Source organism: Cibotium barometz, chromosome 16 (genome assembly GCF_041138505.1).
Source record: "Cibotium barometz isolate CiBa-2024 chromosome 16, ASM4113850v1, whole genome shotgun sequence".
Taxonomy (NCBI): Eukaryota; Viridiplantae; Streptophyta; class Polypodiopsida; order Cyatheales; family Cibotiaceae; genus Cibotium; species Cibotium barometz.
In genome coordinates, this window is record NC_141061.1 from 37,104,088 (window position 1) to 37,116,278 (window position 12,191).

General features: G+C 49.8%; 1 protein-coding gene across 8 annotated transcripts in view; it reads left to right on the forward strand.

Moving 5' to 3' along the window:
* The window catches only part of LOC147630606 (uncharacterized), a 280,387-nt gene that overhangs the window by 78,179 nt on the left and 190,017 nt on the right, over positions 1–12,191 (forward strand). For all 8 annotated transcript variants that reach the window (XM_086810544.1, XM_086810547.1, XM_086810550.1 and 5 more), the window contains exons 3-8: positions 528–644; positions 750–798; positions 2,111–2,232; positions 2,362–2,520; positions 3,646–3,774; positions 3,882–4,112. In XM_086810544.1, the coding sequence (XP_086666670.1) occupies positions 528–644; positions 750–798; positions 2,111–2,232; positions 2,362–2,520; positions 3,646–3,774; positions 3,882–4,112 (807 nt within the window). The remainder of the gene's footprint in view (positions 1–527; positions 645–749; positions 799–2,110; positions 2,233–2,361; positions 2,521–3,645; positions 3,775–3,881; positions 4,113–12,191) is intronic.

Genomic DNA, 12,191 nt, shown 5'->3' on the forward strand with positions numbered 1-12,191 from the left:
CTGCCACCCAAGGCATCCACTAAGGATAGGAGATGCCACCGCCTCGACCTCAGGCATATATGGCCCTTGTCCCACCTTAGAGGACATCCTTATCCTGCAGCCTTATCTCACTTGGAGGACATCCTTATCTTGCAGCGTTCATACCACTTGTACCTTTTGTTCTATCATCAGCTTGTGCTGTGTCCTCCTCTTCACTGTGACCTCTGCTGAGTGTGCATGGTACAGTGGGGGACTGTATCAGTGTTCTGTGATTAGTGTAAGCGTTCACGTTCCTTTCATAGTCTCGTCTCTTTTGTGTTTCACGTTCCTTTCGCAGTCTTGTCTCTTTTGTGTTGTGTTTGCTACATAGTGTCTTATGTGTTGCGTTGTGAGGATAGAGGAAGAGAGCCACCACATAGTGTACCAGGCAACCAGCCCTGCTACATTCAGTGTTTAGTTTTGGGAGACTCTTTTCATTCTAACTTATGCATTTGAAGATAGTCTTCCTTCAGCTATGAATATATTTACAGCAACAATTTTTACTGCAGGAAGCATGGGATGATTTCATTCTTCCTGTGATGCTAAAAACTCTCCATGATCATGTAGAGAAATGTCGAGACCTTGTTATAGGTGTGATGACTTCTGTTATCAATGAGTTAAGAGAGGTAAAACCATTCTCAAGTCCCATAGAAAAGAAATTTCCTCTTATTTTGTTGTAATTATTCAAATGCAGTATATGGTATTGATTAGCAATGGGCTTGTATGAATAGGTGGAGCAAACAACAATCCTTAGTATACCGATCATGGTTGAAAGAATAGGTAACCTTTTCTTGCTTGTTTATTTGTTTGAATGGCTTTTACTTCATAACCACAAATGTTTCAGTAGGCTGTTGAGGGACGTATTTTGATCGAACCACATGTTTAGTGAATGGATTTATATTTTGACCTACAAATATTCCTGTTTCAAAAGTCATTTATTGCATTATAACAGTAAATATAATTGTATGTCTTGGCTTCACAAGGAAGGATTGTAAAAAATAACACAAAGTAAGTTATTCAAACTCAGTTTGATAAGGATATGAGTACATTGTTTAAGAAAATCCTGTAAACATGATTGCTAAGTACTGGAGTGTTGCAGTGCTTGCCCAGCATGCCCTAAATGTGCAGGAGTTTCGGAGTCAGTTTACCATTGTTTAGGGAATGCATGGAAGCACAAAGGGTTTGGTCGGCGATTGCACACCTCTTTGGTAGGATTAAGAGGGATGCTATCATTTCTTTTGGTTCTATCATTTGGTTGACACAGTCTGGGCCTCAGCTAAGGTTCGAGGGGACTGACAGGAGCTTGGCAATTTTGGGTAGGCAAGGAGTTGCTCGGCAGTGTTGTCTTCAGGATTTGCCACTTTCACACTTTGTCCCTCCGGCATAGAGGTTAGACAGTTCTTGGGAGATTATTGCTAGCATCTCAGCTTGGAATATCTGGAAGGCTAGATTCACTGAGGCCATTGAGGGTACTCCCGTTCTTGTTTCTCAGTGTCTTTGCAGGATTTGGAGTGATATTAGTCACACCATCATGGCTACCTGGGCCAGAATCCAAGGATCTTCGAGGGCTGCGGAGAGGTAGCGCAGCCAGTTTATGAGAGTGGGAGATTGGTATCTTTTTCACATCCTCTCATTCGGGACCCTATTGGCAGCACAGGGTTTGTGATTGGTTGAGATCTCCACCTTACTTGGCGTGAAATCTCCGTTTTGTAAAATTTTTCATACTTAATAGAAGTCTCCTTTCTGAAAAAAAATAAAAATAAAATTAGTTGCACCCTATAGCACTCAGGTTGGTAAGTAGTTTGGCATGATCTTAAATGCTGAGGAAACTGAAGATCAACTTCTTTTTACATTTTGCATTGGTCGATGTGTTTGTATACACATGGTGCCATTTGAAAATTTACATTGTCAACTTACCAAGGGACCTTTTGTCAGTCTAAGCACTGCCCTGCAGCTGTTCCTTGTTCTTAAGATTTTGTAGTGATAAAACCATAGTGTCGTCAATGTACATAGTGTCGTCAATGTATCAACAATGGAACACGAATCTCAGGTTGAACTGTACTGAGTATAAGCTTGATAATGTTGCTCATAGGGAATTCACCGCTCATGGAAAAGTCTGAGGAAATCCATCTCTCATTGATTAAGCTCCTAAAGTCTCTCGTTTCTCGATGTTCTTTGAAGACCCTTGCTATGAATTTGGAGCATATTTCTCAGGTTATCAATCAGTAAGGTTTTGAGTTGATGTTTTGTTCCTCAATATATACTGTTATGGAATCTTGCATTCAGTGAGGTAAATTACAGGTGAAATGCTTTTCCTCTCATTGTGAAATTTTGGACAAGCAGGTATTATCTGTTTCGTTGGCAGACCCTTTCCATGAAATAAAAAAGGAAATCTGTGATGCGATTTCATTGATTGTGACACGAGATGATAAAATGCCACCACATATCTCAGAGCATTTATTGAAGGCTATTCTTCCTAACTCAAGCCATCCCCATTCCAAGGTACCAAAAATTATCTTTATCATTCAAGATATTCTTTATTGCTATGCAAGAGTTGCTGGATAACAACGGGGTGCAGGTTTGATGGCAATGACGGCTTACTCTTGATCATGCATGAAAGCATCACAACTTGAAATCTCTCCACTCATCTCCAGTCCTCGTCTCCCAAATCTAGTCCTCAGAATGAGGCCCCATACATCATTGACGAGGATAGATGTGGAGATGAAGAGTTTGAAGATGCTCCGGAGAAGCCAGAAATCTCTACAATACCCAAAAAATCTTTCACTGCTACATTCTTCGATTTGTTTCTTTCAGAGATAGATACTGATTGGGCATTGTAAATGTATGTATGAGTCAATCAGGGTTCTCTGCCCGAGATGTCCCCTAAAACATGATTATATTTGTTTGTGTGTTTGTATTTTCCTTTGATGCTATAAAAGGTTTCATTCTATTTGTAGGCTTTGTTTCTCAACGTGAACACTCCCTATGAGTGTCAGTTTGTATGTGTGTATGAATAAGTGTGCATTAAAGATAAGTCTTTGGGGTTGGTGTAACCCTAGGACTATAAAAGCACTATACTTGGTGGAGCTTAGTAACACATCAATAAACATCATTGAGTTGTGAAATATTGTCTCTATCATTGCTCTCTCTCTACCCCCCTCTCTACACACAGTCGACATGAAGAAGCATCACCCACCTTAGTCTGTAGCAAACCCTAAACATCACAACTATGGTGGGGCAAATAACTTGATGGTGGCTTTGCTGTGGAGGGGCGGGTGGTTGGAAAGGAGATCTGGGCTGATTCGTGGAGAATATCTGTAAGTTGTGAGGTGATGTGGGATAAGGGGTTTGAGAGGTCTACGTTTGAGAGGCAATACTACAGGTTGGAGCCATAAACCACATTTGCATCATGATCAAAATGGACTTTTTGGGGGGAGAGAGAGAGAGAGAGAGAGAGAGAGAGAGAGAGAGAGAGAGAGAAATGAAATGAAATGAAATGTTATATTAACGTCTTCAAAAGGCCATAATGACCTATGAGAGAGAGAGAGAGAGAGAGATAGAAAGAGAGAGAGAGAGAGAGAGAGAGAGAGAGGAGAGACAGAGAGACTTTGAACAAATACCAATCAGGTAAGGATAGCCATTTTACAAGGCATCAATGCAATCATGAGATGTAACTTGCCAGCTAGTTTGATAGTGGATTCCTTGGCTCCAACTGTTCAAGCATTGGCTTTTGATCGCATAGAAAGAGTTCGGAAAGTAAGATCTTGGGATTTTCTTGATATAACTTCTGATCTTTTAGAGATTTTCAGATTTCTTTTTCCATCATATCACAGATTTCTAAAGAAAATGCTTGTGCACAGCAGCTGTTCTTTGAGTCTGTTGCAGAATGGCTTGGTTATGGACTTGACATTTCACTTATCAATATTCAAGGAGGAAAACTTTTCAGTTTAAAAACAAGGATACCACAGCTGCTGCCAATGTTACTACTTGGCATCTCTGATGAATCTGTAGAGGTTGGCTTGGCAAACTTGTCGCTGGTTGAGGACATCGGCAGATTTTATGAGCTATCTACTCAAAAGTTTGTATCCACAGAGGTACAGTTTTATTTTCTTTGATTTCATTGAATTTTGATTTTCCTTGTTTTCATATAAATTTCGTTTCAGCATGTTATGGTTTTTTCGCTCTATTCTATGCTTTAGGTTGTGTAAAAAGTCCCAATCCTTTCCCAATTTCGTCCTGGATTCTCATTTTGTAGCTGCGCATTTTTGCCTATCTTGTCTTCTTCTTTTTCAGCACAAAAAAATAGTTATATAAGTAGTGTATTTCTCTTCTCGCTTCTTATTTCCCTTCATTGCTGATCTTACAAACCCTGATTATTCAGCTCTCTTTTTTAATTTCCTTATTTATTTCTGTTCTTTCTGTTCTGTGAAGCTCTTTATTTAATTACATTCATTGGTATATCCTTTTATCTTATCTTTTTTTTTTAAAAATAATAATTTTATCTTTGTGTTTTCTCAAGTTTCCTATTTTCAAAATTCATGTGCAGTCCACACCCCCCCACGACTGCACCCCCAGTCCCACTTATTTTTCATACCCATCTCTCATGCTATTGTGCACCTTATACAGAAACTTTAACTATATCTCTATTTTTTTTTCTGAGACTAGCCTTAGGCCCAAGATCCTCCCGTAATCACCGTTTTTTTTTCTTTTTTCAGAAAGAGACTTCTATTAAGTATGAGAAAAACATACAACAATCACAGCTATAAGCCGGAAAAGAATAGAATCACCCCAATATGTAAGGTGATTTCAACCACTGAGGAGCATCATGATGCCATGTAAATCCTGTGGTACTAGAGGAAAAGAAGATGCCATGGTCCGATTCCCGCATAAATATCACACGCTTCACCTCCGCAGAACGAGAGGGCCCCTGAATGCGGGCCCAAGTAGCCATAAGAGTGTGGATGATATCACCCCATATAGTACTAATGCACTGAGACCCAAAAATTTGGACCCCCTCAATAGCCGCCGTGCATCTAGCTCTCCAGAAATGCCATGTTGTAATACTGGCAATAATCTCCCAACTGGTGTCAATCCTCTGTCTAGGGGGTGTATAATCAGAGTGAGTAACATCTTGCAATAAACCATGCTCGGTAATACCTCTACGAATGAAAAAAGCAGAATCTGTACGGTGTACCACTGCCTTCATAAAAAAACTGCGGACCGGACTGGGAGAGCCAAGCAACTGCCGCCCAAGTCACATGCATGGCTCGGCCACTCAGTTTGCCCATAAGTTGGGCTACAAGACCCCAAATTTGTTGTGCACTGCTGCATCCCCATAGACAATGTTGTACGGACTCAGAATCTGTCGCACATCTAGGATAGGAAGGTGTTACACCGAAAACTGATCTCCACTGATTGGTGGGGAGACCACCATGTAAGAATAACCAAAAGAAATGAGATGCAATAAGAGGGGAAGATGGTGCCCTAATATTAGCCTTTGTGAACAAAAAACTTGTGTTGGGATCAATGTCTTATCCCCGCTCTTAGGAATAAGATAAATAAGCCCCTCAGTGAGAGAAGAAGGCATAGAACCTGTGAAAAAGTTTGCGTAGCTCGCTGAAGCTCCCGCCTCCACCCTGCACTGCGCGCGCCCGCCTGTCCCCCCTTTCTCTGTCGCCTTTTCGCCCCCCACCTCTCCGCCTTTTCGCCCCTCCACCCCCCGCCTGCCTTCTTCTCGCCGTTGCGCCCCCCCCTCCTGCCTCGCTGCTGCGCCTCCCCCCTCATCGCCATTTCGTCCCCCCCTCCTAGCCGCCTCTTCGCATTTTCGCCCCCATCCTCCTCTTCGCCTGTTCGCCGCCTCCCACCTCTCCGCCTGTTCTCGCCCGCCTCCCCTCAGCAGCGCCCTCCCCTTTCGCTTTTTTTTTTTGGTTGCCGCCCCCCCCCCCCCCCCTCAGGGCTTCTCCTTCGTTTTCCCCCCTCCCTCCTCTTTCGTGCTGCGTTTCACCCCCAGGGGGTTTTTGTTTTTCTTCATTTTCATCCGGTCTTCCGCCTCTTTGTGTGCAGCCCGTTTCTTGCAGGTTTCCCGCATTCGCCTCGCCTTCGCCTGAGCTTCAGACTCTGATGGAGACTCCTCCCGCCTCGCCTCAGAGGGACTCATCCGCAGCCCCCTCGCCCGCCCCCGAGGACATCCCCATCAGGCTTTCTCTTTCGCCGGAAGAGGAAGCGAGCCTCACCGTAGAGGTGGAACGCCTCCAGGCTCATTCCACCATCTGCCGTATAGTCGGCACTCGCCCCAGCAGAGGGGAGATCAGGGATCTTCTTCAGGCTCGCCTTCTTGCAGATGTGGGCAAGATCCTGGATGTACAGCTCCTGGGCCGGGGCCATTATCTGATCGAATTCGAGGCTGCCCAGAGCGTTGCCAAGGTCCTTGCCATGAGTCCTCTGGACATCAGGGGTGCTCGGGCTTTCTTCAGACCTTGGCAGCATGGATTTGACCCAGCAGCGGCGGAGCAGGGAGAGCGCCTCTTCCATATTACAGTTTGTTTCCCTGGTCTCCGTCGGGAGTATCTTCCCCTTCTCTCCAGGCTCGGAGCATTGGTGGGCTCGGTACTAGAGACGGGCCCCTCAGCAGCTTCAGTGGTGGCCAGAGCAACTGGGCTACCTTTGGTCAGAGTGTTGGTGTCTGACACCTCCTCCCTTCCTAAGGTCATTCAGCTACCTAGGATAGGGGGGGGGTGGATAGATCAGAGAGTGGAGTTTTCGGGGCTCCCGAACCAGTGCTTCATTTGCAGGCAGGTCGGTCATCTGGCCAAGGCCTGCCCTCGCAGGAGACCTCGACCCGCACCACAGCAGCAGGCTACTGATGGCCCGCCCACAGATTCGGCTCGGCAGGCTGCCTCAGGGACACCTGCTCAGGCCAGAGAGACCTCGGAGTGGCAGCCTGGACAGGGGCGCCGCCGAGGGAGACAGCCACAGCAGCAGGCACAGAGACCGCTGCAGCAGCAGCCACAGTCTCAGCCTCACTGGGTTCCTGTGAGGAACAGCTTTGCTCCCCTTCAGGAGGAGACCCCTGCAGCGACCGAGGACCAGGAGATGCCAGCTCCCCCTCCTTCACCTCCCCCACCCCCGTCCCCTCCCACCGCCTCGCTTCCACCTTCGCCTCCTCCCGCCCCCGCTCCGGTTTTGGCAGCGGCTCCCTCTCCACCTCCCTCGCCTCCCCCTCCTCCCCCTCCGCCCGCCTCACCTTCTCGGGAGACCCTGGCAGTTCCCTGGCGCTCACCTGCAGTCCGGAGAGCACTGAGCACTGACCTCGCTCGAGCATCACAGAGGAGACCTATGCCGATTAGGGCCTCACGGATTTCATCTATTCGCAGTCGGCTGAGTCGCCTTGGCATTAGACAGCGCTCGGAGGCCTTTGATTATACCTTTACACGGCTTTTTGGAGCAGAGGGCCCCCATGAGCCAGCACCCATTCGAGTTCATGTAGTGATACCTCCGGCCCGCGGGGAGGAGGCACTAGACTCAGCAGTGGCCTTCTCGTTCCCTCTATGTGGACCTTGTGATCGGGAGTGGACTCTAGAGCTCGCTCTCAGCACTTTGAAGACTCAAGCAGTTGAGTTTTCTCACCACATGAGCGATCTGGAGGTGACTGATGTGATAGGCCGACTTTGGGAGTTGGCTCATTTTTTCTTGGATCCCGGGAGTGTGGATACCTCAGGGATTCGGCATTTGGTCGTGCGCATAGTGACAGACTTGGCACGCGACCCTGGATATGTGAGTATACACGAGGTTTCTCTGTCAGAGCAGGAGGCAGTCGCCATGGGCCACAGCCCCACTGGCGCCTGATCCAGGATTCTTGCAGTACACCGGGTGGGCAGATTCGCAGCCGTTCGGATGGGGACTACTCTCCATCCAAGCCGCTTGCGAAGGCCCGCCGTACAGCTGAGACAGCATCCACCTCAGCAGGGCATCCATGAGGATCATCTCATGGAATGTACAGGGCCTTGGCGGAGCACACTTTATACGCTATCGAGGTTGCTTGAGGCAGGAGCTTCAGAGATGCCTGGTTGGTGGCAGCATTGACATTTTGATGATGCAGGAGCACCACTTGGGTGAGAGCAGGATCCGGAGATATGGTTCGATGATGCCTGGTAGATGGGACACTTTTTGGTCTGCAGGGTTTGGTCCTTTGGGTGGACAGGGAGGAGTATGCATGGTTATTGCAGATGTATGGCGGCAGGCCATTGTGGATCGAGGGATCATTGTGCCAGGTAGAGCACAGTATGTCATTCTGAGGATGCATGATGAGCTATTGGGTGTGCTCAACATCTATGCGCCCAATCATGCTAGTGCCAGAGCAGAGTTCTGGACTCCGGTTACAGATGCATTGCCAGAGGCCGCACATTGGTGTGTTGGGGGAGACTTCAACATGCTTGAGGACCCGGCAGATAGGGTGGGAGGCAGTCATGTTACAGTGCACGGCACGGAGCTTGCAGCTTGGGACCGGTTTTGCATGTCACTGAGGATCACTGATGCATGGCAGCATGGGGCTTTCTCCCGGTCTCAGGACAGTCTTAGTTTCTCTCGGTCGGATCGCCGGTAGGGAGGGACTAATCTATCACGGATTGATCGCTTTTATGTGGGCGATTGGTTAGGGGAGCGAGGGGGCTCCGTCGGCATTCTCGCTGGCACCTCATTTTCAGATCATGCGCCAGTTATATTGACATTGGAGGAGGGGACACGGGAGCCCAGCTTGCAGTTGAGGATCCCAGAGAGGGTACTTGCAGATCCCAGTCTCGCTGAGGACATTGAGAGGATCTGGCATGATAGTCAGTGCTCTGACCAGGATGCAGCGGGCCAGTGTGCCCAGGGACTCATTGATCTTAGCTCTTTTCTACACGCTGCAGCTTTGACTCGACTGGGAGAGATTCGTGAGCGGGAGCAACGGCTGAGACGCAGCCTTGCTTCGCTACAACGCCTTCAGGAGCAGCAGCCTGCATGTGAGTGGGTGGCGTCCCAGCTGAGCCAGGCACGCCAGGAGGTTAGAGAGGTAGAGGAGCAGAGACATGAGTTTTACTTTCGTCGTCAGGCCTCTCAGTGGACGCAGCTTGGTGATAGAGTGACTGGGGAGTTTTTTGAGATCACTGGACCCCGTCATGCGCGAGCAGGAGTCCGTCAGCTTGGTAGACCGGATGGATCGGTAGCTACTGAGCTCGGGGAGATCAGAGCCATTGCCACTGCTTTTTATAGTGACCTGCTTTCAGCAGAGCCAGCCACTGAGGATCGAGATGTTTGCAGACAGACTGTGTGGGCCCATGTGCAGAGGAGGGTCACAGACCATATGCGTACAGTTCTAGGTGCGCCTCTGTCAGAGATTGAGCTTGCCGAGGCCTTGAGGGTCCTACCAAATAATAGTTGCCCAGGGGAGGACGGACTGACGCCGGCCTTTTTTATGCGCTATTGGGACCTTTTGGGGCCAGGCCTCCGCAGGGGCTTTCAGCATGTTTTGGACACTGGGGTGATGCCGCAGAGCTTTTCAGAGGGCTTGATCTATCTTATCCCCAAGGGGGAGGGAGTATCAGATGACATTCGGCATTGGAGGCCTATTACGATCCTCAATACTGTCTACAAGGTCTTAGCAAAGGCCTTGAGTTTGAGGATCCAGCCCTTCCTGGGGGAGTTGATTCATGCTACTCAGACAGGATTTGTCAAGGAGCGCAGTATCCTTGACAACATCTTTACTTTCTGGGAGGCGACGGCCCGAGCTAGGTTTCTTGGCGAGGACTTGGTCGTGATGCTTCTCGATTTTGAGAAGGCATACGATAGAGTTGATTGGGGATTCTTAGAGGGCACTATGCTTCGCCTGGGCTTTGAGCCAGGATGGATCAGAGGGGTGGCAGCTCTGTATTCCACAGCTCGCAGCCAGGTGCTGATTGCAGGAGGTCGGGGGCCGAGTTTTGAGCTGACCAGATCAGTCCGTCAGGGGTGTCCTCTCGCCCCTTTCCTTTTTCTCTTCTTTGCGGAGGCTATGAGTATGTACTTGACGGCAGAGGAGGTTGGTTTGAGAGGACTTCAGCTCCCAGTCCGGGGGGAGGATTTGCTTGATGCTGAGTTTGCAGACGACACGAGCTTATTTTTGCATGGCCAAGAGGCCAATCTTATTCGGGCTGAGCAGTCGCTCCAGGTTTTTAGTGCAGCTTCGGGAGCATTGATCAATTGGCGCAAGACAGTGGCCTTTTGGATCAGTAGTGCTCCCACTCCGGCATGGAGCCCGGACCCCGGTTTTAGATGGATTCCTCCAGGCACAGCAGTGCGGTATTTGGGATGCCAGATTGGCCTCGATTTGTCACCTGAGCAGCAGATTGCCCCGCTTCTTCTGAGCATTCGGAAGAAGCTATTGTATTGGAGTACAGCTCGACTATCCTTGGCTGGGAGGGTGGTGGTGGCAAATCAGGTACTGTTAGCGACCATGTGGTACATTACGTCTTGCTGGATTTTCTCGAGCTCTTGCATCAGCCAGGTACAGAGGCTGATCAGGAACTTTCTGTGGTCTGGGCGGGACGGTCAGCCAGCTCGGGCAAAGGTTGCATGGGCAGTTATTACACTTCCGCTGGCTCAGGGCGGTTTGGGCATTATAGATCCAGTCGATCAGAGTAGAGCCTTATTGGGGAAGCTTATTGTTCGGGGGTTGCTTCCAGGCGCTGAGCCTTGGAAAGAGCTCCTCTTGCAGCGACTGCAGGCTCGGGCGCCCCCTGCAGGGGGTACTTGGGCACCAGAGATTCGCTGGATCTTCATAGAGATGAGGAGGACAGGTCTCAGTAGAGGATGGGAGGACAGATTTGCTTTGAGTATCCTGAGAGCTTGGGAGCTGCTGAGACCGGGGCTCTCTCAGCGGCCTCCTTCTTGTGTTGAGGAGCGGGCCAGGCAGCCGCTCATCTGGAGCCCAGCGGTTCGTACGGAGCAGGGTCATATGCTGGGTTCTCGGCCTCGTCCAGCCTGGGGACCTTTAGCGGCAGGCCCAGCTCGTAGTTTTGGAGATTGGCAGGCTTTCTGCAGTCTACCAGAGGAGATCCAGGTGGAGAGGCTGAGTCACTTCAGAGGGGGGTTGATTATGAGGGATGATATTCAGGAGGCACTTACAGAGGAGTGGTTCACACCTCTCGAGCCAGTGGCCCCACGGTGGATGGGAGCCTTTACACAGTTGGAGATACTGATTGCTGTCAGAGCTAGCACTGAGGATGGCAGATGCCTCTACTATGAGATTCAGGATGAGGGCGGACTCCAGAGAGTGGAGGTGGAGTCGCCCTTGGTTGCAGAGTGCACCTTTCAGAGGATCCGGGTAGTGGTTGCCGCTTCTCGGAAGTGGCATATTGACCCCGACCCTGCTGATGTGCTCCCGGATTGGCGCATATGGGCATATGCAGCGCGCCCCTTGGCCCGGCTACAGTGGGACCCCGGGGAGTACGAGTGGCATGATCCTTATGCATTCCTTGAGGCCACAGAGATCACCTTTTTCCAGTATACTGTTCGGCTGGGATGGCATATTTTGACGGCGAGGAGGACGGTTTCTCCAGCGACAGCGGGGCATTGGCGATTGCAGGGACTCTCACAGGAGTTCCTGGAGGATTTCTGGGCTCGGCTCTGGGCTAGTCGACAGGCCTGCAGGATCTCAGCTTTTCAGTGGCTGGTCGCCCACAGGGGCTCAGCAGTTGGCACTTGGCTTGTTTACAGCGGTCTTCTGGCGGCCTGCGTCCGATGCGGCCACCCTATGGAGACACAGAGACATTGCCTTTGGGACTGCCCTCAGGCACAGCAGATTTGGCTGCGGATGCTGCGTATTCTGGCCCCCCTCTCTCCAGAGGGTATGTTTACGTGGGGTGCCGCTGCTTGGTCGACTTCGTTAGGGCCTGCTATGGGCTATGAGATGGAGCAGGGCAGTCAGGCCATCAGATTTATTAGGGGCCAGCCTCGCCTGGTTCCGGCACCGGATTTCTCGTCCGCCAGCTGGACACAGGAGAGGGATTTACGATGGGAGCTCCTCAGCAGCCTCACCATCTGGTTCACCTGGAGGGCCTGGTGCTTTACGGCCTTCGAGGGGAGATTAGAGCCACCAGCAGAGACTGTTCGGGGGATTTGGCAGGAGTTGATCCACACCCTGCGAGGACAGTACGACC